General features: G+C 39.4%; 1 protein-coding gene across 3 annotated transcripts in view; it reads left to right on the top strand.

Annotated features, from left to right (window-relative positions):
• Nucleotides 1–21818, top strand: part of SHROOM3 (shroom family member 3) — a 228152-nt gene extending 206334 nt beyond the window's left edge. For all 3 annotated transcript variants that reach the window (XM_072623908.1, XM_072623909.1, XM_072623910.1), the window contains 5 exons: nucleotides 1930–2838; nucleotides 4097–4579; nucleotides 9144–9294; nucleotides 15025–15297; nucleotides 20432–21818. In XM_072623908.1, the coding sequence (XP_072480009.1) occupies nucleotides 1930–2838; nucleotides 4097–4579; nucleotides 9144–9294; nucleotides 15025–15297; nucleotides 20432–20782 (2167 nt within the window). In that variant the 3' untranslated portion in view covers nucleotides 20783–21818. The remainder of the gene's footprint in view (nucleotides 1–1929; nucleotides 2839–4096; nucleotides 4580–9143; nucleotides 9295–15024; nucleotides 15298–20431) is intronic.
• The last annotated feature ends 2281 nt before the right edge of the window (nucleotides 21819–24099 follow it).

The following is a 24099-nucleotide window of genomic DNA, read 5'->3' as shown; positions in this document are numbered from 1 at the left end:
AGTCCATATGTACAAACATGTAGTCAACCGATGATATTTAAAAATAATAACAAAGGTACAAGCACAGATTTCATGTAGGTGGAGACTTCTTAGGGTATTTTTTTTTGCCCCTTTTTATATTATTCATGTTTCACATCTGATATTTTTAAAGATGATTGCTTATTCCTCTAATCTAAACCTACTCATTGGGAAAAGACCCTACATTTATTGGAAGTTCGCAGTCAAGCGTGTAAATATCAAACTCTCCTTGTCTTCAGACTCACTTAGATAATCAACTACCCTTAGGGAATTTGCACATTATTGTCCATGAATATGCTGGAAACGTTCACCTCTCCAATCTTGGTATTAATTCCTATACAGCATTTTAGTATAAAATAACTCCTCCTACAAATCACCACATATTATCTGCTCCTTAATCTTATTTTCCAGAAATAATTATTCCCTATCTCTTTAGGGGAACCTTGCCACCTTTTTTACCTTTGAAGTACCACATTGATATAATTCATTTCTAATTGTGCCACTACCTTAAACTCACTATCACTAGCGTAGGCATATAGGGTTGGACTTTTTTAAACATACTGCGTTATTTGCAGTATTGAATACTAGATCTTTAAATCTATATTCATCACAAGAGTGGAATAGATTGATTTTTGTACAGGACTTAGCTATAGGACATTGGGGAAAGATTCAAAAGAAAAATGAATATTCCCAAAAATAAAAACCAAAAAATATTAATTGAATTTTTAAAACCAGACTACAAAACTAGTGAAAGGGGGTGAGTATCTCTCAGATTGTATATAAAAATTATGAAATCTCCCCAAATTCTTCCCAGAAAACAGTAAAAAAAAAAAAATCTGAGAACTAAATTTAACTGCAAATTCAAAAGCCTCAAAGGAAAAATGACATTAAATTGTATTTTGAGAGTGAAAGTATTTCTCATGCCAGAGAAACATGCTTAAGAAGAAATGGGAAGAAAGATAACTTTCCAAAATACTATTCAAAATAATCATTTTTGTAGTATTCAAAATCCATTAAACAGTAGAACAGAGGAAATTGTTAATTCCCAGAGCATCTCCCACTTTGAATAATGCTGGTTGTACAATATGTTATGGTGATGAGTGCCAAGTGACCCTGTCAGTCACTTTCTCTCTGCCCTGGAAAGTTGTAAAAATGCATTGATAGCTCTCTCCTCAGAATCCGATACTCCAGCCAGAAATCTCATTTTAGCAGAAATAGCAATTTAGGCTCTTTCTCTGTCATCGTGGGCTTTCCCAGTTCAATCCTATTGCCCTGCCTACACACACACACACACACACACACACACACACACACACATACACACATACACACACACACACACACTTTCCATGATACATTTCTAAAGACCAAAAACTCCTTTCTTCATATTTGACAAATAAGAACATTAGGAACTTAGTAGAATTTTGTAAATAAAAGCTCTCAGTTAACCAACCCACAAAAGATATTTTTCTAGCCAAGCCTTCCTTGGCAACAAACAACTATGTATGTAATATGTGGGCAATATATATTGTATATAATATATGTACCTCATACACATATGATGTCATCAAACGGTTCTATTCTCTGCTTGTAGACCAAGGATTTGCTTTCTAAAACTGCTAAGAGCTGGCCAGCTCATTTTTTTACTTCTCTCCTTAATAGCTCATGCTCATAATCAACTCAAGCGCTGTTTCTGACCTAATTGGAAAGGCCTCATCAGCTTCCTCTGTAGAATCTGTTGCTTGTCTCTGACCTGACTTACTATGAGAGATCAGAGGAAACAATGCCATTTCCCTGAGAGAACCTTCTTACCCCCTTGGATGCCCTTGGTCGACTATGAGGTCCATCCTTTGCTCAGCTTTTGTCTTCTCATTTCACATTTGCTGATCATGTGATTGTATCTCATTCCAGGCAGTTCAGTTATTCGGAAAGAAGCTATGAAGAAATACCCTCCCTTACACATCACCCAGGGTCTCACAAAGTACCAAATGGGTCATCTGTTCTCATGGAATGCTCTAGAACCCTAGAATCTCAAAGATCTACCAGTAGATCTCTAGCCTTTGGACCGCCTCCAGCAGGAAAGCAAGGCCCTTTTGTAGACACAAAATCTTCACAGAGTAATTCTTTTCAATCAACTCAGACTTCTGGAGCCAACTCTACCTACTCTCCCCAGTCTTACCTGCATGCTGAAAGAGATGTCTTGGCTGAGAGGCAACCTTCCCCAGTGGACACACCTATAGCTGTCCTCCGAAGTAATGGTCACATCCTAGCACAACCTCAGAGTCCAAGAGACCTTGAGGACAACTGCCTTGAGAGTTCAGCTGAAAATGGGATGAGGAAAAATAAGGGTCCTCTGCCCCAAAGGCTTCCTCCCCCTCGAGTAAAATGGGCCCACTCATTGGACAACTCATTGGAGCAATCTTCATCTCCTGGGGCACTGAGTCAGAAGCACTATCAGCAACGTCAGAGTCTGCCCAGCCCAAGCACCATGTCTAACCCCAACAGTCCCCTAGGACTCTTCACTGGACCTGGAAAGGCCTCCCTCAGAATATCTGAGTCAGCCTTTCGGGCCATCTCATCCTCTCAAGAAGAAGGTGATGATGAGGTGTTTGTGCAGGATTCAAGACCCATTTCCACTTCCAGTCCCACTTCCAAACCTCTATCCATGTTACCTCCACCACCACCACCCCCTTCACCTTCTCCAATGGACCTAAAGGCACTGGAGGGCAACCTAGATGAGTTTCCTCCTCCTCCTCCCCCAATTATCTATGAAGTGTTGGGGACCCTGAACAATGAGACTTACGAAGAGACCTATACCAGGTGAGGAGAATTCTGGTTAGGAAAGGTCATGCCTTGAGGATTGATAAGTTTCCCACCCTGTGTGAACTCCTCCTCAGACTCTTAATTATGTCAATGTTCCTTCTAATGTCCACAAGACAGCCTAATTTAAAAGAGAATGTACTTAGTTGGGAGATGTCAATTAGGGTTGTCCCACTGTTTGCCCATGGAGTCTTTCCAAAGAGTGACCCAACTCCATTCTTCCAGAAGCCTTGCTGATTATAGAGAGGGACAACAGAGATCAGAGAAAAACAGTCCATGGAATGATTTCTCTTTCTTTGAACAGATAATCTAGTTGAAATAAGAACCAAGCCCAGCATGAATCCATTGACAGTAGATTGACTCAACCCTAAATGCACTCATTAGTTTACCCATAATAAGAGTCCTGGAAATTCAGAGGCAAAAATGCCACAACTGTATTCTCATGAACATGACTTGGAAAAGGTTAATTTCCTTTTGGTAGTTTGCAACTTATCTCCTGAGGAGGAAAATGAGTTCAGAGTTCTGAATCCCTAAGGAAATAAAGTTGTCTGAGCAGCCAGCTTCTCATAGCTTCTTCACCTGTTTGGTATATCGTAGACCCTTTGGGCAATCTAACATTTTTCAGAAAAATGTTTTAGAAAAACAGGATTTTGTGTTTTAAATAAAACACATAGGATTACAAAGAAAACTGATTATATTATAAGAGTTATCAAAATATTTAAAGTAAAAAGTCCATGGTAAGAAACCCTGTGCTTGTTAGCTTATCAAAACAAACAACCCTCATCCCAGAAGCTTTGGGAACCTCAGAGTTGGTATAAAAATTTTTTTAATTAAACTTACAGATCCTCTAGAGAAGTAATATCAAATTCAAATTAGAAAAGGACTTCTACAGACTTAGAAAACCACAAATTAACATTATCTATGTTGCCTTTTATTACTATTTATTTTGTTAAATATTTCCCAGTTACATTTTATTCTGGTTGGGGTTAGACTTGGAAAGGGGAGTGGGGGAGGTTCGACCCTGCAGGGATGGTGAACTTGCCACCCTCCTTTCCATTTGAGGAGAGATCCAATTGTGAAGTCTGAAATTCTATGTTGAGGAGAAATCGATTTCTCTGTACCCTGTACCCAATAGCTCTGCCCTCTAGGGACCACTCTCTCTCCTTGTCCCTTCTGAACTCTTCCATGAAAGGTCCCACTCTCTCATAGCCACTTGCCCTCACTCTTACTTCACCATCATCCCTTTGCTTTCCTGCAGCAATTCCATCAGATTGTCCAAGTTGATGACTGCAGATTCTCAACAGAGCAGCCCAATCCCAGCTTCCAGACCCAGCCTTTTCATCAAGGTTCCAGGAGCTAAGGAGACAAGCTTATTATCCACTTCCGATGACCAGCACCAGTCAACTGAAACTCTTGGGGAACAGTCTAGCCCAGAGCAGATGCTTCCCACCCAGACCCAAAGTCTCATCCAGAAGCCAGGCAACCTGACTCAGGAATTGGAAAACGGCAGCCCCAGCCCTGAGAAGACTCCAGAGGACATCAGGAGAGAGACTCTGGCCAAGCAGATCGTTCACCAAGACAAATCTCTAGCAGGTATTCTGGATCCAGACTCCAGAATGAAGACTACCATGGATCTGATGGAAGGTTTATTTCCACAGGGCCCAAGTATCCTGAAGGAAAGCAATACACAGAGAAAGGCAACACAGAGAAATGCCAGCTTCCCAGTATCTGAAGGGAATAGGTAAGTCCTCATTCAGCAGATTTACAGTTTACCCATTGGTTTATTATGCAGGAAAAGAAAGAATGTGGCCTAATGGATAAAATAGTAGACATGGGGATCAGGAAGGCCTCTGTCCAAATTGGGCCTCTTACACTAGCTGGGTAACCTTGAGCAAATCATTTCAGTTTTCTCAGCCTCAGTTTCCTCATCTGAAAGATGGCGATTTCAGCAGTACCTTTGACAAAGGAGAGGGTAGCATAGTGAAAAGAGTGTTAAATTTGGAGTCAGGACTTGGGTTTTTAATCTGTAGAAAGAGGAGAGTTGGATAGGATGACTTGAAGGGTCCATTCTAGCGTGTACCAGGACCCTATAATCTTAAAAATAAATTCCAGTTTCTTGAGAAATTGGCACATAACTGACTTAGATCCTAGAATCAATCATTGTGCAACCGGCCCAGATCTTATAGCACAGATATCTTCCTTGCCCAAGTATCATAATGATATTTTGTCCTTGGAAGATTTTCTCCAAGTATTATTAAATTGATTCATTCAACAAACATTTATCAGTCACAGCAGGAGAATAAAAGACGTCATTGAGTCATAAGTCCAGTTTAAAATCAAAGGTGAAGGTGGGGAAGAGAGAGATTTAGCCTCCCTAGATCTGCTACCTTTGGGAACCAAGAGTACATTTCATAGGCCAGCTCCACCATGGCTACAGGGAGTTCACCCCTCCTCAATGCACAGTCAGTCAATAAAAATGTGTTAAGCACTTACTATGTGCCAGGTACTGTGCTGAATGCAAGGGATACAGACCCAAATAAAAACAAAACAGCCCCTGCCTTCAAGGAGCTTACCTCTAACGGGGCAAGATAACACAAAAGAAAGATAAAAGAGGAGATAGGAAGGGTGGGCAAGAAGTAGGGTTGGAAGGCAAGATTATGCATCTCCATGGTGGAGAAGTCCAAAGCAGGGTAGCTGGTGGGAAATGGAGAGAAAACTGTGCTGTGAGCACCCCAGAGGCTCAGGACTCTCTATTCATAAGGGCTGAGGATACTGATAAGATGTCATTATGGGGCAGGTTAAATCTTGTAGCATGATAAGATTTCCTAGTGATGGTTTTCCTGGGGAAGGAAGGCATGATATAAAGTTTCAGATGGGTTCAGAAAGAAAAAGGTAGCAAATAGCTTAGGTTAAGAATTTCAGTGTATGGGTAAAGGAAGGGAAGAAATGAAAAGATAGACCAGTGATTTTTCTCCAAAGAGTTGGAGGAAGGTCACATTGATTATGTAGGTGGGAAATTCTGAATGAGAGCAAACTGATGCAATTGATGAGGAGCCCCTCTTAATGCCTTTGCAATGCTAGACCATGAGCCGCAGAACCCCATTATACCCCATTACCAGCAAGTATGTTGACACCTCCTGCTTTTCATTTTTTAGTCTTTTGGTTTCTTTTACTTAGATCAATCCAGTCCTCCAAGATAATGAGATGTTCTTTTGAATGTTTTCTTCCATTACAGTTTTATTGAAGTAGGAATTTAAAGTATTTTTTCTTTTTCCTTTTTTTCAATCTTTTAGTCAAAATTATGTGGCTTCACACGCTAGGTACTTGGCAACAAGAAGCTTCACAAATCTAGCAAACATCCCAGACTAAATAGAAGCAGATAGTCTTTTATTCAAATGAGTTGGTTTAATAGAAATTCACAATTCATTCTAAATGGCAAACAGAAATAATAATATTTTGAAAGGGAAATAATCAAAATCTTTTAGTAAAAAGGAATCTCGGAAAGCCATCTGCCCTGACCTGAAATATGAGTGCCTTGGAAAAGAGCTGTGTCTTATTTCTAAGACTATTTGGTCTCGTATGAGCTTATAAATGCTATTTAGAACATAGTCACTCATAAGTTTTGCCCTAATAATAGCCAGATGCACACTAGCTAGCTATAGCAGACCTACATGCTACTGACTAAAGGAAGGAGCATTTATTAATTTTTATAGATAGGTAGGTAAGTAACCATGGATGGATGGATGGATGGATGGATGGATGGATGGATATACGATACAAGTAAACTCAAGGTAATTTTGGAGTACTAGCTACTGTAAGAGTGCGAAAGCATTGTTTGAGCTGAGCCTGTAAAAATACCACTTTGTCCTCAAAGAACTTGGTTAAAACAGAAAGACATTGTTTTGGGCAACGAAAGAATTTTGATCCTTTAGAAATTTACCCATTTTTAGGACTTGTGAAATAAATGGTCCAGCCTACTACAATAATGCTAATTATCAGTGTGAAGAATTTACCAGAAAGGACATTTTTATTTTAAAAGAAATTCCCTTTAAAGGGGTTTCCCAGTAAAATTTTCAATTGAGTGACTTAGTAAGGGCATGACTTTGATTTTACCAACCCAAATGAAATTTTAAGGCATTTTTGTGTTTTAAGGACTTGACATTATGAAATTTGCAAAAGGCTGGCATGCGCCACCTACTGGTAGATGGGAGCATTATACTTTGCATGTTTCCACATACACTTCTGTAAAGATCAAAAAGTCAGAATCTGATTTTAGTCATATATTCAGTCATATAAATGTCTGAAAAACCAAGTTTTAAATTAACTAGACAAGGTAGGTGTAAGTTCATTTTCTCCTCTTTTCCAATAGGCTACTTCGCTGGTAGCTAGCATTTATTAAATGCCTACTATTTGTCATGCTAAATGTTATCTGTGTTGATTTGGCCTGGTCAAGGCCAAATTATGAACTAGCCCTTCAATAATACAAAAGGCTAATGAGGTCATATTTATCCAAAAGTATCCAACTTAGGGGCAACTAGGTGGTGTAGTGGATAGAGCACTAGACCTGGAGTCAGGAAGGTCTGAGTTCAAATCTGACCTCAGACACTTGCTGGCTATGTGACCCTGGACAAGTCACTTAACCCTCATTTGCCTCTGCTCATCTGTAAAATGGGGACACACTAAAGACAGAAATGGCAAACTACTCCTGTATCTTTGCCAGGAAATCCACATGGACTAGTCTGTGGCATCACTAACAGACACCATGAACAATTGAACAAGCTACCTCCCTCATTAGGATCTTGCTTGTGGTCTAAAAGGCAGCTTGGTTAGACAGTAAAACAGATGGAACTAGAACACAGATTTTTCACTTCCTAGACCCAACCATGAAGCCCCTCTGGTTTCATTAAGCCAATAATTAGTGGGTCTTACATCCATCCTGTGCAGGCAATTTTTTTAAAAATCTACAATGAGAATTAAACATGTTGAAACATCCCCATCTTTGTGAGGAGCTTGGTTTAGTTAATAAAGTTAACTTAAGTATTGCTCAGTAACAACACAGCAGATGTTAGCCTACAGACAACCATGGAAGGATCATAGGCTTAACAGTCATACCTTGAGCATCTTACTTCCACAAAAGATGGAAATACTTTCCTATCGGTTGCTTTATATGTCCTCTCAACCATCCTGTAAAATACAAAGGATTCGCTATGTTTATCCTTGTTATAGAAGGAGAAAATAAAGCAAAGAACTTGATTACTTTTTCCTCCTTTAGGGGCATTATTCCCTTGAGGGTATATTCCCAAAAATGGGATCAGAGAACTGAAGGACTAAATTTAATTCCCCATAGTTGGCATTAAATATATATGTGTGTGTGTATGCACATATACACACATGTATATATGTATATGTATATATACATGAACATAAAGTATATAACAAAATACACAATTAAATAAATAAAATGTTAAAAATAAATCTCAATACTGAATAAGAATTCCTAGTTAGAGTGCTCTCTCCAGAGTTGGACAATTCAGCATCACTGATGAACTCTCTTTTCAAGAGAGGCCATGCTGATCCCCAAACACCAACCTTTGGGCAGGGTTCCTTAGAATGAGGCACTCTCCTGGGATTGCAGACAGGAGACCTGGATTCTAGTTCTAGCTTTGTAACTGTGTGATCTTAAGCATGTAACTTAATTTCTCTGGGCCTCACTTTACCCATTTATCAAATATGAGGACGGAAGGGAATGATCTCTGCAAATTCTTTCAGCCCCGACAAATTCTATGGTTTTATAAATCTAAATGACTTGACCAGTCTCAAGTAGTAAGTGATGGAGAGTCAAGACTTGTGATTCTCATCTAGTTTAATATTCCCTGAAAAGAGAAAAGGTAAATAGTATGCTGGAATGAGCCCTGGAACTATTCAAGAACCCCAGGTTCTAGAATCAGTTCTATTACTCATTGGCCATGTGACTTTGGGTAGGTCACTTGACCTTGTTTGTGTCAGCTCGAAAATGAGGGTCCTGGATCTTCAGATAGCATCTGTGAATGCCCTTGAAACTCTGCTGCCTCTGGTGACTTTCTACTTTGGATTTGCCAGTTGGCAAATATCCTTATACTCAGCAACCACTTAGAAATATAATAACATGACTGTTACTTCATTAAGTATTTAATTCTAGTTTGCCAGGAAAGGAGTTTGAACTAGAATAAAAATTCACCATTATGAAATGGCCATCTTAGGGGAAATGACATTGCCTCTGATGTATAGGGGTGACTGTATTTTTGTATTTATTCTTTGTGATTTAGGAGCACAGAGAAAGAAAGAATGGGAATGTTGATCAACTGTCCTACCTACTACAGTGTGTCTGCACCCAAGGCGGAGCTTCTGAACAGGATCAAATCCATGCCTATGGAGGGGAATGAGGATGATGACCAACTAGATGTTAATGAAAAGAAGGTAAGTTCAGAGCTGGAAATTCTCTGCTTTACACCCAAGAATGCAGTCACTTTATCAGTCAACAAGCATTTCTGCTTAGCACTGTGATACAAAGACAAACAAAAAACCAGTCCTTGCTCTCAAAGAGTTTCCAGTCTAATGGGGGAGACAGCATGCAAACAAGGTATTTACAGGATAAATTGTAGATCATCTCAGAGAGAAGGCATGAAGATTAAGGAGAATGGGGAAGGCTTGTTTGCAGAGGTGGGACTTTGGCTAAGGCTTGAAGGGAGCTAGGAGGCAGAGATGAGATGGGAGAGCATTCCAGGTATGGGGGAATGTCAGTGAAAATGCTAGGAGTCAGGAGAGGAAACAAACAATCCAGTGTCCCTGGATTGCAAAAATGTATGTAATTGGGAGTATGTTAGAAGAAGATGGGAAAGGAAGGAAGGGACCAGGTTTTGGACAAAAGAGATTTTATATTTGATCCTACAAGTAATAGGGAGCCCCTGGAGTTTATTGATTGGGGTAGAGTGGGAAACGTGGGAGATGAGGCATGGTCAAACCTGTGATGGTCGGGCTAGAAGATTGCTATGACAGCTGTATATAAACTGGAATGGGGAGAAGAGGCAGGGACAACAACCAGCACTTCTCACTAATGAGATGTTACTCCAGTACTCCAGGACTTTACCAGGCCAGGTTCTCACTCCACCACACTGTAGCAGACAGCCTTTGTCTCCTAAATAAACCATCACTTGGCTGATGATAAGTATTCCCAAACCTAGGCTGGTACTTTGGCACTAGTTCCATAATCAGTCTGCCCAACTTCAGTGTGACAAAGGATCAAAGATGCTTCAGTCTAGACCTAGAAGGGACCTCAAAGGTCAGCTAGTCCAACCCACCCACTGTAGAGATGAGAAAACTGAGGACCAAAGTTGGAATTTGAATCCACGTCCTCTGGCACTGGGACAAGAGTTCTTAACCTGGGGTCTTTGACTTAAAAAAAGCTACTTTTAATATCTGCACTATAGTATCACTGATTTCCTTTGTAATCCCGTGTGTTTTATTTTATGCATTTTAAATCATTCTGAGAAGAGGTCCATTGAATTCACTAGACAAGGGTACCCATACTATATGATGAGACTTCTAGGTAACCATGTTGGTCATTTAAAGTAATAGGTCCCTTTCTAAGGGCACCTAGGTGACACAGCGTATGTCAAAAAAAATAAAAACAGTTGCAGAGTCAGGTTTTGAAGTATTTACATTCATAAGGGATAGATGATATCACCAGGAAGCTAGGTGGTACAGTGGATAGAGTACTGAGCCTGGAGTCAGGATGACTCACCTTCCTAAGTTCAGGTCGGACCTCAAATACTTACTAGCTATTTGACCCTGGGCAAGTCACTTCACACCTGTTTGCCTCAGTTTCCTCATCTGAAAAATGATTGGGAGAAGGAAATGGCAAATGACTCTAGTATCTCTGCTAAGAAAACCCCAAATGGGGTCACAATGAGTCAACACAGCTGAATAATAACAACATACATGACCTTTTCTAAGGAAGAAGGTCCCCTTACAGCAAATTAAATCCAAGATATAGAATAAGATACTTAGTGGTTCCAAAAAAGCCCTAGGGTAACTCTTAATTGAACAGTCAACATTTTTTTTTTGTTAAAAAATGTATATTTTAAGGGATGAGTACTTGGTTTGGAGGCTGGAGGACCTAGGTCCCAATCTTGCCTAGCTAGTTACTGGCCATGTGACCATGGGCAAGTCACTTAAATTCATCCTCAGTTTCCTTATCTGTAAAATGGGGATAATTATAATGGTATTCCCTACCAATAAGATATGTACAATACTTTACAAAGTTTGGAGCTATATATAAATTTCACTTATTACCATGTGCAAGACAAAAATCTTGGTTGACTTTGTATCTTAAAGTCACTATCCCCCACCTTCCAATATTAGAACTGGGTTCTGCAAGTTGCTAATTATCAGCTGTGTATAATAGGAATACACAGCTGTCTAACCCTATAAAATCTCCCTACCGAGAACCTCATAAAAGTTCAAAGCAGCAACAACTCAACATGTTGGTCATGGTTCATCAAGCTCATGCATAAATGTTCAATAGGAAGCATTTGTGTCATCACTCTCAAGGTCAGGGTGCTCACCTACACTCCCACCCCTAAGTTGGAAAGCTCCCAGAGATATATTCTCTGCGGAGAATTCCCAGCGAAATGCCTTCTGTGCACTCCTTGCCCCGCAGCGGCCACCTTTTGTCCTTGCATGACTCAGACACCAATACTCTGTAAAACTGTAAGGTTTTGACTCCCTCTTGGGTACAGGTTATTGGTGATTTTTCCAGAGACACTTATTCTTCTAATATGATTCTATCACCCTCAACACCTCCCCATCACTCACCTCCCCCCATACTTCTAGCCCTCTCAAGCTTATCTGTTCCTCTCTTAGACAGCTCGACTTATCTCTATGGGCAGAAGTGTCTCTAGGCTGGTACATGCTCTGTCTTTTTTCCCCTCCAGCAGTGAGTGCTGGCAGTTCCTCAACTGATTCTGTAGTTAGGATGACATAGTCTCCTCCAAGAGAGTGTTAATTTTACCCTTTTTCTAACACCTACATCACAGGACGCCCACTGCATGGCATATTCCTGTGGCAGGGCTGCTTCCTGAGCAGCCTCCTTTAAAGGTCTGTTTGGATGTTTTTGTCAGGATGCAGCTCCCATATTCGTTTATTGGAAACATGGCATTTCCAGGCACATTAGACTCATATGGTCTTCTTTAGTAAAACAATTCTAGAACTGATAAATAGAAGTACATGTAGAATAATTTTACATATATATACCTATTTGTGTCTAATGGTGGCCATCTCAAGGGCAGAAATGGGGGGGAGAAAAAGAGACATTTACATATTAACTTTGTTGTATAAATATACATTCACATACACATGAATGTATATATAAGGAATAGGATGTTGTACATAGTAGATTTAGTTTCATGTGCAATCTTTTTTTATTATACTGTTATAGAAATGCTTGTTTTCTTCCATATATTAAAATAAATTTTTTTAATATAAAAATAAAAATTCTATATGGGACCAATGGAGTCAATTTACTAAATTCCTCCCCACCCCCACCCCGGCATTTCTCATTCACCACCACATTCTGGTCCGAGTCTCTTATAAAGTGAACCTTCAGATTGACTCTGCAAGTTGGGTTGCCTGCCTTAAAATGCCAAGATGGCAATTTACCTGTTGCCTTTTGCCCCTTCCCCTAGTTTGATGTTTACTTGGGAAAAGTTCCTTTCAATTAAGTTCCAGCAGACATATATTAAGTTTCTCTCAGCAAAGCACTGTCCTAGAATACAAAAAAATAAAATATGACACAAAATCTCCTCTCAAAGTACTTACAACCTAATTCAAGAGGAAAGATGCATGCAAAAACTATATAAGGCAAAGAGCAGTCAGTTCAAAGAAGATCTCCAAAATAATATTAGAAGTGACAACTGACTTAGTTCTTGAAGGAAGAGAAGGATTTCCAAAGGTGGAAAATGAGTGGGGAGGAAGAAGGGAATCATTCATTCTGACTCTTTGTGACCCCATTTAAGGTTTTCTTGGTAGTCAAAGAATTAGATAACTAAATAAAATAAACCAAGATCTTAAGCAAAATTCTAAAACTAGAGAAAAGATTTACACACAGGAATGGAGATTTGATGGAGGAATAAAGGAGATCCTGTGGGAACAGGGTTTCATTGAAGTAGATCAAACAAAATTCATTATAGGGACAGAGGACTTCCTTTAAAGAGGAAGGGGGTGTGTGGAGATTTCCTAATTCTAATTCAGTATTGCTGGACTATAGAATACTTAGGGCAGGGAGAAGTCAGGTGTAAATTAGAAAGGTAGGAGCAGGGCAGATTGTGAAGAAATTTAAATACCCAACAGATGAACCAACATTTGATCTTGAAGGTGATAAGGTGATACAGATGACAGTTAGACAGGACAATGCCTTTGATTTTAGCAGTCCTGTTTCTGTTTCATCAAAGACATATTCACTCATCTTGATATTGCCCCTAAGATAGATAAATAGCTATTTCAGTATTTGGGCTTTGTGATCTCAATGTCAGCGACCTCTCCGAGGATTGTGATCTAGTTAGACCTTCTTGTCCTGTGAATCCATAGTCCATGCCCTCCCATCAGTCCTACAGAAAGGGTCCATCGAACGTACTGGAGACCTGTTGCTAGATCTCTTGATATACCTGTGTAGGTAGTGAGAAAGAATTCAACTATTTGTATACCCAAATGTACTTCTAATGATAGCAGATAATTTTAATATATATCTCCTTCAAGACTACTAACCCCGTCTATTCAATGACGATGTGCTTTGGGGAATACATAAATTAAAGGACATGGTATCACCTTTGGAGGATACAATTCAGTCGGGGAAGAACACAGAGTAACTAGAGAACAAAATAAGGTGATATGTAGGGAATGTTATATTGGATGGTACCACTGGAAAATGTAAAAATGAAGAGAAAGTAGATAACATTTTGGACAGACAGACAGGGAAGAGGTGGTATGATGACCAAATGACCCCTAAGACCTTCTTCCAGCTCTTGATCTAGTAGATAACGTACCTGCCACATGCATCCCTGCAAGGCATGAAATGAGTCACGTTATCTTCCATAGCTGTGGTCTTGCTGCCCTCCCTGATGCAGTCTCTAATCATTGAAATGGAACTGCATCCATTTCCATGGATGCTCCAACAGTTTCTATCCTCTTTCATCTTTTCTTTAATGATGACCACTAATACCAATTTATTCTAATGCTTTTGGAGTAAAGGTAGTACTGATGAAAGTAGAAATGGAAGGAACTAAGACATTCACTTTTCTCAGTCTTTCCAAGTTCTCACTGGGCCACAAATAAATAACAGGTCTAGGGTCAGAAGTGACTTTATCAAAAAATGATTGCTGAAAATTGTCTTTACATATAATTAGGAAAAAAATGCTATTTAAAAAAAGGGAAGTGACTTTAGAGGTCATATATCCCTATATCCCATTTCCTCTAGAGTCATCCCATGTATTACTTCTTTATTTTGTTCTGGAGTTGTTGTATGTCCCCCCAGATAAATGATAAATTGTTCAAAAAAAGGTGTTGAGTCCCCTAAGTCAGTTTTCCACAAAGCCCATAGTACCTAACTAGAGTTCACTAGACCGTTAGATTTGGAGCCAAAGGAAACCTTAGGGCAGTCAATGTAGTCATATCATTTTATAGACAAGGGAGCAAGACCAGAGAGGCTGAAAGAGACTACAAGATGGCACCATGGCTAGAGCACCACACACGAAGTCAGAATGACTTGAGTTCAAACCCAGCCTCAGACATTTGCTAGCTATGTTTCCTTAGGCAAGTCATTTGACTCTGTTTACCTCATTTTCCTCATCTGTAAAATATGGATACTCATAGTTCTTAACTAACAGAGTTGTTGCGAGGATATAATGAGGTATCTGTAAGAGCTTTGTAAACATATAAGGGCTAGCAATTACTAGCTATAGTTGCCCAGAAGAGTTGAGATTTAATTAGAGTTCAGTTTTTCTTTCCCATTCATTATGCACAGACTCTCACTTGAACTGATCCTTGGCAGTGCAGAATTTGGGTTGGCAGGGAGAGGGCATCCAAGCCTGACACCAGCCTATATTTTGCTCTGGATTTTAACGTCCCCATGTGTTTACTTCATTCTTGTTACAGGCAAAACTCATCGGAAGCCTAAGGCTTAAACTGGAGTCCCTGAAAGAGGCAAAGGAAAGTTTGCTGATGGACATCAAACTCAACAATGCCCTTGGGGAAGAGGTGGAAACTTTGATCAGCAAGCTCTGTAAACCCAATGAATTTGACAAATACAAGATGTTCATAGGAGACCTGGACAAGGTGGTGAACCTCTTGCTCTCCCTCTCAGGACGATTGGCCCGAGTAGAAAATGTCCTCAGTGGTCTGGGTGAAGATGCTGACAGTGAAGAGCGGGTAGGTAACTTACGTCATCAATCAAGCATTTATGGAGTGCCTGCTGTATACCTATCATCTATATAAAAGTCAGGTCAACATACATTTATTAAGCCTTTTGCTAAGGCAAAAGACAATCCTTTCTGTTAAGGAGTTCACAGATTAACTGACTTGTCTTAAGACCTACTCCCTAACCTTTAAGCATACTGAGGAGACAGGGTATGTGTATATAAGAGAAGCATCCAAATGTGTGTCACATAGACTGAAGCCTATCTATAGAACTGTTGGCTAAGGAAGTACTTGGAAATGAAAGCATTGATGGTATAAGTGCCCCTTCCTCATTACCCTACCCCTTGGTATTGATCGTTAAAGAAAAGAAAACTTTCAGGATGGAAACCATCAGGGTATATGGCTTCCATCTGGGAACACAGGTTGACTGCATCTCAGTGAGTGGAAATGCACCATGGGAGCAAGGGAAGAAGGGGATATGGGAATGAAGAATCTGATTTCAGGGCTTTGTGGTGCTCATTGCAAGAGAGCTGGGCCAGGTACATTGTACTCCAGAAAAGGACTAATTTGAACAATAAGCCCCAAATTTAATATCTTGGGAAGTCTCTTACTGTTTGGGAGGGTCTCCTAACAGCTTGCCCCAACTCTGCCATCGTGCTCACTATACTCCATTGAAGCCAGGAGCATTTGCCATTGAATTCCCCCAAACACCACAACACCCAGAGGGGGAACCTTGTGCCCTTTCATGGAATCAGACTGTTAAAGTAGAAAGGACATTGGAGATCATTTGTCCATTTCTCAGATGAAGAAATTGAGATCTGTAGAGGGGACATGAATTATCCAAGATGTCACAGCAAAATAATATTGGCAGTTGGACTAAAATTCAAAGTTTTGGTTAAAGAAAAAAAAAGTAATGTACATGGTAATTTTATTATATATTTAAAAGAAATAGCAAATTGTGCATGTCAAATTTGCAGTTTTGTGTACAATCATCTTTTTTAATTATACTGTGTTATGGAAATGCTCGTTTCATTCCATAAATTAAAAAATAATTTTTTCAATTTAAAAAAATAAGGCATGGCAGAGAGATTATAAGGGGTATGTCCCTGAATTTCCTTTATGTCTAGGACAAGAGTCTTCTCCTGTAGTGAAAATTTTTTAAATTACATTTTATTTTTAATTTTAGAAAATTTGCAAAATATCAGCATGTGCTGTTATATATTTTGAACTCAGAACAGTTTAGGACCAACTTAGGAGCAGGGAGAAATTAGGAGCTGTCCAACGCCACCAAACATGAACCTTTTTATTTTGAGACTGGTCTCTCTAACTCACCCAGTCTAGAAATACAGCAGCCACTCAGGGCCTGAGCCCACCACAGATTAGCTCCAAAATTTTGAATTGTTACCCATTCTAACCTAGGCGTATTCACCCCGCCTTAAGCAGATTGGTGGGCCACCACTCTCTAGGGCTCACCATGTTGGTGCTAGACTTAGCGTGGGCATCCATTTGCCTTTGTCTCTACCTCAGCTCAGAACTCCTGAGCTCAAGTGATGCACCAGCCTCTGCCTCCCTGGTATCAGAGACCACAGGGTATACCTCTTTATAAACTTTAAAGACTAGTTTGAATGTCACTTACTATGATTATCAGATGCCAGATAGCTACAGGATGAATAAGTATTTTTAGGGCCTCTCTTTATCCCACCTCCCCCAAATAGTTCCTTCATATTTCCTTCAGCTAGCCATAAAGGGAATCAACTGATTTCCATGTAGTCTTTTCAAAATCCTTTCTTATTTCTTTCCAAAGAAAGATTTTCATTTGAAAAGAAACCCAGAGGCTTACATGCATGCAGCAGATTGCTAACCTAGTTCCATTTCACTATTCCCATGAACAATCCCAGACAGGGATGCTCTCCCATTCACCATTCCTAAGGGACATTCCTGAGAAGAGTGTTTTTCTCCTTCCTTCGGTTCAAATCTTTCTCTTCCCTCCACTCACTTGCTCAGCTGCCATAGAGACATCCCGTTTGTGGGAGTGGTGCAGAGAAGTCAACTTGATCTGAGCTACAAAATGGCTATCGCCTTTGAAATGAGGTGAATGGAATAAATAGATGGTGGGTTACATTTAAATATCAAGGGTGTTCTGAAGGGTCTGGCCTTTCAACTTCATAGTCTAAGTTGCTGATACTGGTTTAGAATTTTTTTCTTGATTTGTTCTAAGATATCCCTGTTTTTATTTTTCTCTAAGTATTAAATCAGGTCTTTAGGGAAAAGGTCTGGGGGATTTGGGACAGAGAGGCATTAATTAATCTTCAGGGAGCCCCCATGTGAATGTGTGTGTGTTTGAGTAGATCTTTGTAATCTTTGGATGGGTTGGTTTCTATTTTAACTTTTGCAAATAATTTTTCTCCTAAGCATCAAAAATCTTTTTTTACCTCTCTGATTAATAAAATTATAAATTAAAACCATCCCTTGGTATATCACACATTGGGCCAAATCCCTGTTAAAGGTTTTTATAAATCTACTGGGATATAAATACACCATATTGGTTGGTTTTTTCCCCCAACTTAGTTTCATATAATGTCCCTCCCTCCCTACTTCTCTTCCTCCCTCTGTCCCTCCCTCCCTCCCTCTCTCTCTCTCTCTCTCTCTCTCTCTCTCTCTCTCTCTCTCTCTCTGTCTCTGTCATTTTTTTAAAGAGGTAATAAAGAGAAATAGAAAATGCTTTAATTTCTGCATCCATAATATGGGAATAATAACAGCACCTACCTCACAGGGGTGTTGTGAGGTTCAAATGTACACACACACACATACATACACATGCACACACACTCTCACACTGCTTTGCAAATCTTTAAGTGTTATATCGATGCTCACTGTTTTCCAGCACATGCTCTAATTATTTTTCAAAGTTTAGCTGTATCACCTTTTATACAATCAGCTTTCTGTGTTCCTTAGGAGCAAGACACAAAGAGAAAGCTTGATGTTTAACGCAGATAGACTGGACTTTTCCAGGAATGGAACCTTGGGCATTCAAAAATTCTAAGCCCTTCTTCATCTTATTTGACTGAAGAGGGAGGTTCCCACAGGGTTTCCTGCCACCTCCCTAATATCCTTAAAACAAATGCTAAAATTAGGAGAAATTAGCCTGCCTTGGTTTTGTAATGGGATTGTCTGATACCTTGATTTAAAGAAAAAAAGTTTTATCAGTCTTTTCTTTTTAGGCAACTAGGTCTCACAGTAGATTGAGTATTAAATTTGGAGTCAGGAAGACCTGAGTTTGGATTTGGCTTCAGACACTAGATTTGTATCTCTAGAAAAGTCACCTCTGTTTGCCTCAGTTTCCTCAACTGGTAAAATAAGGATAATAACAGCACCAACCTCTCAGAGTCGTTGTGAAGGTCAAATGAGATAACATTTGGAAAAGTGATGAGGACAGCACCTGGCACATAATTTGAGAGGGCCTCTGAAAAGGCAGGGCCTCCAGGGTCTGAGATTTGGCCTGAGTGGTTTTTGATTCCCTGGTTCTGTTCACTCTGCATCAGTTCATGTAAGTTTTCCCAGGGTTCTTTGAATCTTTCACATTCATCCTTTGTTATGGCCAATAATAAATCTAATGCATCAGTTAACTGATCAGCCCAGAATTTGTATTTTTTATTCTCCATTTCAGTGGTTCTCAAGGTATAATTTGGGGGTCCCTGAGCACCTTTCAGTTGTGGGTCCACAAGGCCAGCACTATTTTCATAATACTGCTAAGATTTTTTAAAAATTTATTTATTTATATAAATGATCAATTATATATAATATAATTATAAATAAATTATAAAATATGTTCATATTTATAACTTTTAATAATGAAATAATAATTTTTAAGACTGCAAAAGAATCCTGAGATCAAAAAGCTTGAGAACCACTACTCTGTGCTATGCAAAATAGCTAAAGTATACAGATAATGTCTTTTTGATGGGGAGGGGAAGGAATAGACCAGATGAAGTTTTTAACTTGGGGTCTCAATAGTATAAGAAATAATCTGTTCAGAAATATTTATAGTTTGGTTAGTAAACCAAAGAATTTGGTAAGAAGGCAATCCAATTTAATAAGCTGTACAATAGACAATAACCACTCAGTGCCCCCAGGCTGGGCAGCTTCTGGAGAGAGGCTGGTGATTGGTTTCCATAGAGGAAGCTTCATCACCCATGCCCTCCACGTCAGTGAAGTTACGGGTCCTATCCAGAAAAAACGAATTCTGACTCCAGGATCTGATTCTCTTCTGTTATGGTTTTGAAAAGCTGTCAGGCCCAGAAAAAGAGAGGAAACGTTTAGAAAATGTGAAACCATCACTGTTAATGAGGACATTCTCCCTCATGCAAGGGTCAAAGATGAGAGAGAAGATGATCCTGGATAATTCAGTCATGTTATCACAATTATTAATTAGCAAGACCTTTAGGTCTTCTCCTAAGAAAAGGTGCTGAGATATCATAGCATCAGCTGACTTCAAATATCCCCCTAAAAGGAGGCTTCCTAATGAAAAAAGTTTGGCATCATGATCATTAATGATGATTTAGTAATAATTTATAATATTATAACATAATTACATATAATACGTATGATAATTTGTGGCGTGATTTATATATTATTGACGGTGATTTATATTCATTACTATGATATTTATATTTGATGATTATTTATAAATCAGTATAAGTTACTTATTGGTCTAAATTAACAAATAAATTATAGGTATATTATAAAACTAACAAATACATCAATAATTGAGAATGATGATAGCCAGGCATTTCTATAGAGACTACAATGTACCAGGTACTATACTAAGCACAGTGTAAATATTATCTCATTTGAGGAAGTGGGTGCTATTTATTATCTCCATTTGACACTTGGGGAAACTGAGGCAAACCGAGGTTAATTGACTTTCCTAGATTTCAACTCTAGTCTTCTTGCCTCCAGGCCTGGTACTTTGTCCTGAGTGCCACCTGGCTGGACATGTATAATAATAACAAGTCAGGCTTTTGTGGGATGAATTACAGTGACTCATGTACCAGCTCTGCCTCAGTGTTCTCATAGGACATTTAAAGTTGCTCCTTCCTTACTATTTCTTGCCTTATTCATTAATACACTTCTTTTGATATGGCAGAGCTCTCTAAATGAGAAGAAAAAGGTGTTGGCTGGCCAGCACGAAGATGCTCGGGAACTCAAGGAGAACCTGGATCGGAGGGAACGTGTGGTCTTGGACATCTTGGCCAATTACCTGACGACGGAACAACTGCAGGATTACCAACATTTTGTGAAGATGAAGTCGACGCTCCTCATCGAGCAGCGGAAATTGGATGACAAGATCAAACTAGGCCAGGAGCAGCTCAGCTGTTTGTTTGAAAGTCTTCCCAGGGACTTTCTCTCCACTGCCAGGGCTCCGGAAGCCGAGGCGATCCCCGTCGAGGGCTGTACATTCAGAAGCGTGCTTCCAGCACTAACCTCTTCGCTTTAGCCTCTCCTAGAAGACACAATGAAAAACTTAGCTTTATTCTCAAGATTATTTAAACTGATCAATTTTCTAATTACAGTCCATTTAAAAAAATTATGGGGTTTTGGCATTTTGGGTGGGAGGGGAGGGGAAGGTTACAACAGAAAAATACACAGTTCTGGGTTTGTTTGATTGGTTTTTTCCCTTCTCCCAACTGCACAAAATATAACCTTTTCTGTTTTTCCATGGTAGGAGGAAAAGTAATGAAACTGGGGGTTGGTTAAAGGGTGTTTGATTCTTTAGTTTTTAACCAGACTGGGTCAGCATTAAACAAGTAAGTTTCACTGTCGGCAATGTGTCCTGGTCTGCCTTCTCCTGGGCAACATGCCCTATCTATGATAGAGCAGGGTTATGCAATAAAGAAGGATCTGTAACATAAGTCTTCTTAAAAAATATGAAGAAAAAGGGGGGAAATGCCCTAAACTGTCACTATTTATATTTTTTAAATGAATGAGGATGTGTAAATGTTTGTGTATATGCTCATTGGTTACATAACTCTATAGTGAACACAGCAAATCTTGGAGTTGATGCCTTTGAGGAAAATCTTTAATGAGACAAAAAAGCCCAAAGATAATTCTACCAGCATGGGAATTTGTGCTTCCTCCCCTGTCCTCTCTCTCTCTGTCTCCCCTACTCTCTCCTCTCTTCCTTTCTGTCTCTCTCTTCCTGTCTGTCTTATCCCCACCTCCATCTCTGTCTCTTTGTGTCTCTGTGTTTAAGTGATCTAAGGGACCCAGTGGCAAAGAGAAAATTCTGTTCCCGCTCTGGTGACCCTGAGTAGAAAATGTTCCCAGGCTACCATCTCCTTACCGTGTCATAATAGGGCTGGCATCAGAACCGAGAAGCATGGGTCTGAGTCCCACATCTGACACTGGTTTCCTCAGGAAGTCACTTCACCTCTGAGTGGGGTCAAACTCAGCCCCAAGTAGCTGCACCATCAAAACCATGTTAAAATGTAATTGGGAAGTGTTTAACAAAAATAAATTAAAATGCAACACGATGTTAATGTGTGTTTTTCTAAGTCAACATGGGGTTCCGGGGAATATGACATCACTATTCAAGGCAGCTCTAAATGAGTGTGGATCTGCCCTGGCAGAGGGAAGTTCATCACTGGGAGTTCCCTAACCAATTAAGGTCCAGTTCCTAACCTATCATCTCATCAGTTCCTAATACTCATTCTAGTCACACCATAATACTGGATGTAGCCACAGTTGGTTAAAGGAGGAGACAAATTCAAAAAGGAAATGAGATCATTCCCCTATCCAATTCAGAATGGAACACCTTCCCCATCTGCAGTTCAGGTCCTGGACTGAAATCGGGGATGTGCTGGAACCAGCTCAAGCTGCCTTAAAAGAACCTAGTGTTAAATTTTCAATCCGAGTATTTACATCAGAAATCAGCAAACTTCTATATATTAAGGTTCCATTATATTGTTCTGTTAATTTGTCTAGATTTAAGAAGGTGATGGAGAAAATGTTAGTTAAAGTGTCATGGGAGGAAAAGTCAGTTGTTAAACATTTACCAGCGCATTCCTGGAATTTCTACAGCCTGACAATTTGGTGTTCTGGTGTTTGTTGGTTTTAACTCCCTAATGAAATTGGCACAATGTTTAAAGGAGAGGTTTTTGTTCATTTTTTTCTAAAATGGTGAAACCTTCCAGCAACATTTTTCTGACATCCCTTCCTTATGTCAGAGAATTTTATTTTCATTGTTCTTTTTTAGAGAGGATATTTCATACTCCCAAGAGTGTCATGCCATTGACGTTATTGAGAAAAGATGAAAATGAAGTCAAAGAACCAAGACCAGAATTCTGGTCACCTCAGCATTTTTAGTGAATTTACTGCTGAACAAGTAAAAGACATTTATTAGCTACCTACTTAATTAGTAACAGTTGGCAAAATTACTCTGTTGGAGGACTATCCAGTTAGGTGTTGCCATGACTGGAACTTGGGCCAAGAGTCAGGAAACCCTGAGTTCAAATGTGGTCTCAGATGCTTATAGTTGTGTGACCCTGGGCCTTACTGCCTCGGTTTCCTCATCTATAAAATAGAGATAACAGCACCTACCTCTTTAGGTTATTTTGACAAAAAAAGTAAATTAATGTTAGCAAACCCTAAAGCACCATATAAGTACGAGGTATAATTATTTTTCTATGGAGTATCCAAAGACCAAAAAATAGAGATGCACTCTCAGTGTTTTAGATGTACTTTCCTTTCCTAATGAGTCAGCTGCTCATTAGCTGAAACTTTTCATGTTTGGTGGCCCACCAGACATGGTTTTGGCCTTGCCCCTGTGCCTTACCATGTTTTCCAGGTTGCCCAGAGTAAACTATTTGTAGGTCACTGAAGTCTGAGGAGAGAGAGCAGAAAGAGTTTATTTATTTGGGGAGGGGTATTATTAAGTGGTGATATTTCTAAATTCTTGAGAGTATTCCATTCATTTGAAAAGTGTCATGATCTTTGGACTCTAAAACAGGGTAATCGCTTTTTTTTATTTTGCTTCCAGACATGCATCCACCCTAAACTTTTTCACAAGGCAAAAACTCAAAGGTCACCAAAGTATTTTGACTTGCACTTGGAAGCTTCCACTATATGCAAGTTTTGGTGTTAAAAAATGACATTAAGACTTTTTGTTTCCAAGATAATCATTCTTTTCATGGTCATAGACTTGGAGCTGAATGGGCCTTTAATGTTATCAAGTATATGAGTTGAAAGTACAGGTACGTGGTATGGTGGACAGAGGGTTGGATCTGGAGTTAAGGAGCCCTGAGTTCAAATGCACCATCAGACACTTTCTAGTTGTATGACCCTAGGCAAGTTTGTCTCTGTTTGTCTCAGTTTCCTCATCTGTAAAATGGGAATGATAATAATTACTATTTCCTAGGGTGGTTATGAGGATCAAATGAGATAATATTTGTCAGACACAACACAGTGCCTGGCACATAGTAGGTGCTGTATAAATACTGGTTACACTTGTTATTCAGTTCTGTGATTCTGTGAACTCTCAAGCAAGTAGCCTCTGCTACTTCAGTTGATGATATAAGAATGTTTAATAGCAAAACTGCATAATTTAAAAGGAGGAAAGATAAATTGAACATCCAAGTGAAATTAAGAGAGGAAGACTCCAGAAAATCCACTGCATGTCTTGCTGAGAAAGGATGAGTATGGGCTTGTGGCTATCCATCTTTTTAAAAAAAAAAAAATTTATATTTCCCCCTCCCCAAAACAACATGCAATCTGAAATAGGTTATACATATGTAATCATATTAAATTTCCACATTA

The sequence above is a fragment of the Notamacropus eugenii genome, chromosome 7 (genome assembly GCF_028372415.1).
Source record: "Notamacropus eugenii isolate mMacEug1 chromosome 7, mMacEug1.pri_v2, whole genome shotgun sequence".
In the NCBI taxonomy this organism is placed as follows: Eukaryota; Metazoa; Chordata; class Mammalia; order Diprotodontia; family Macropodidae; genus Notamacropus; species Notamacropus eugenii.
The sequence above is the reverse complement of the archived record's forward strand: the minus strand, read 5'-3'. Positions and strand labels throughout refer to the sequence as shown.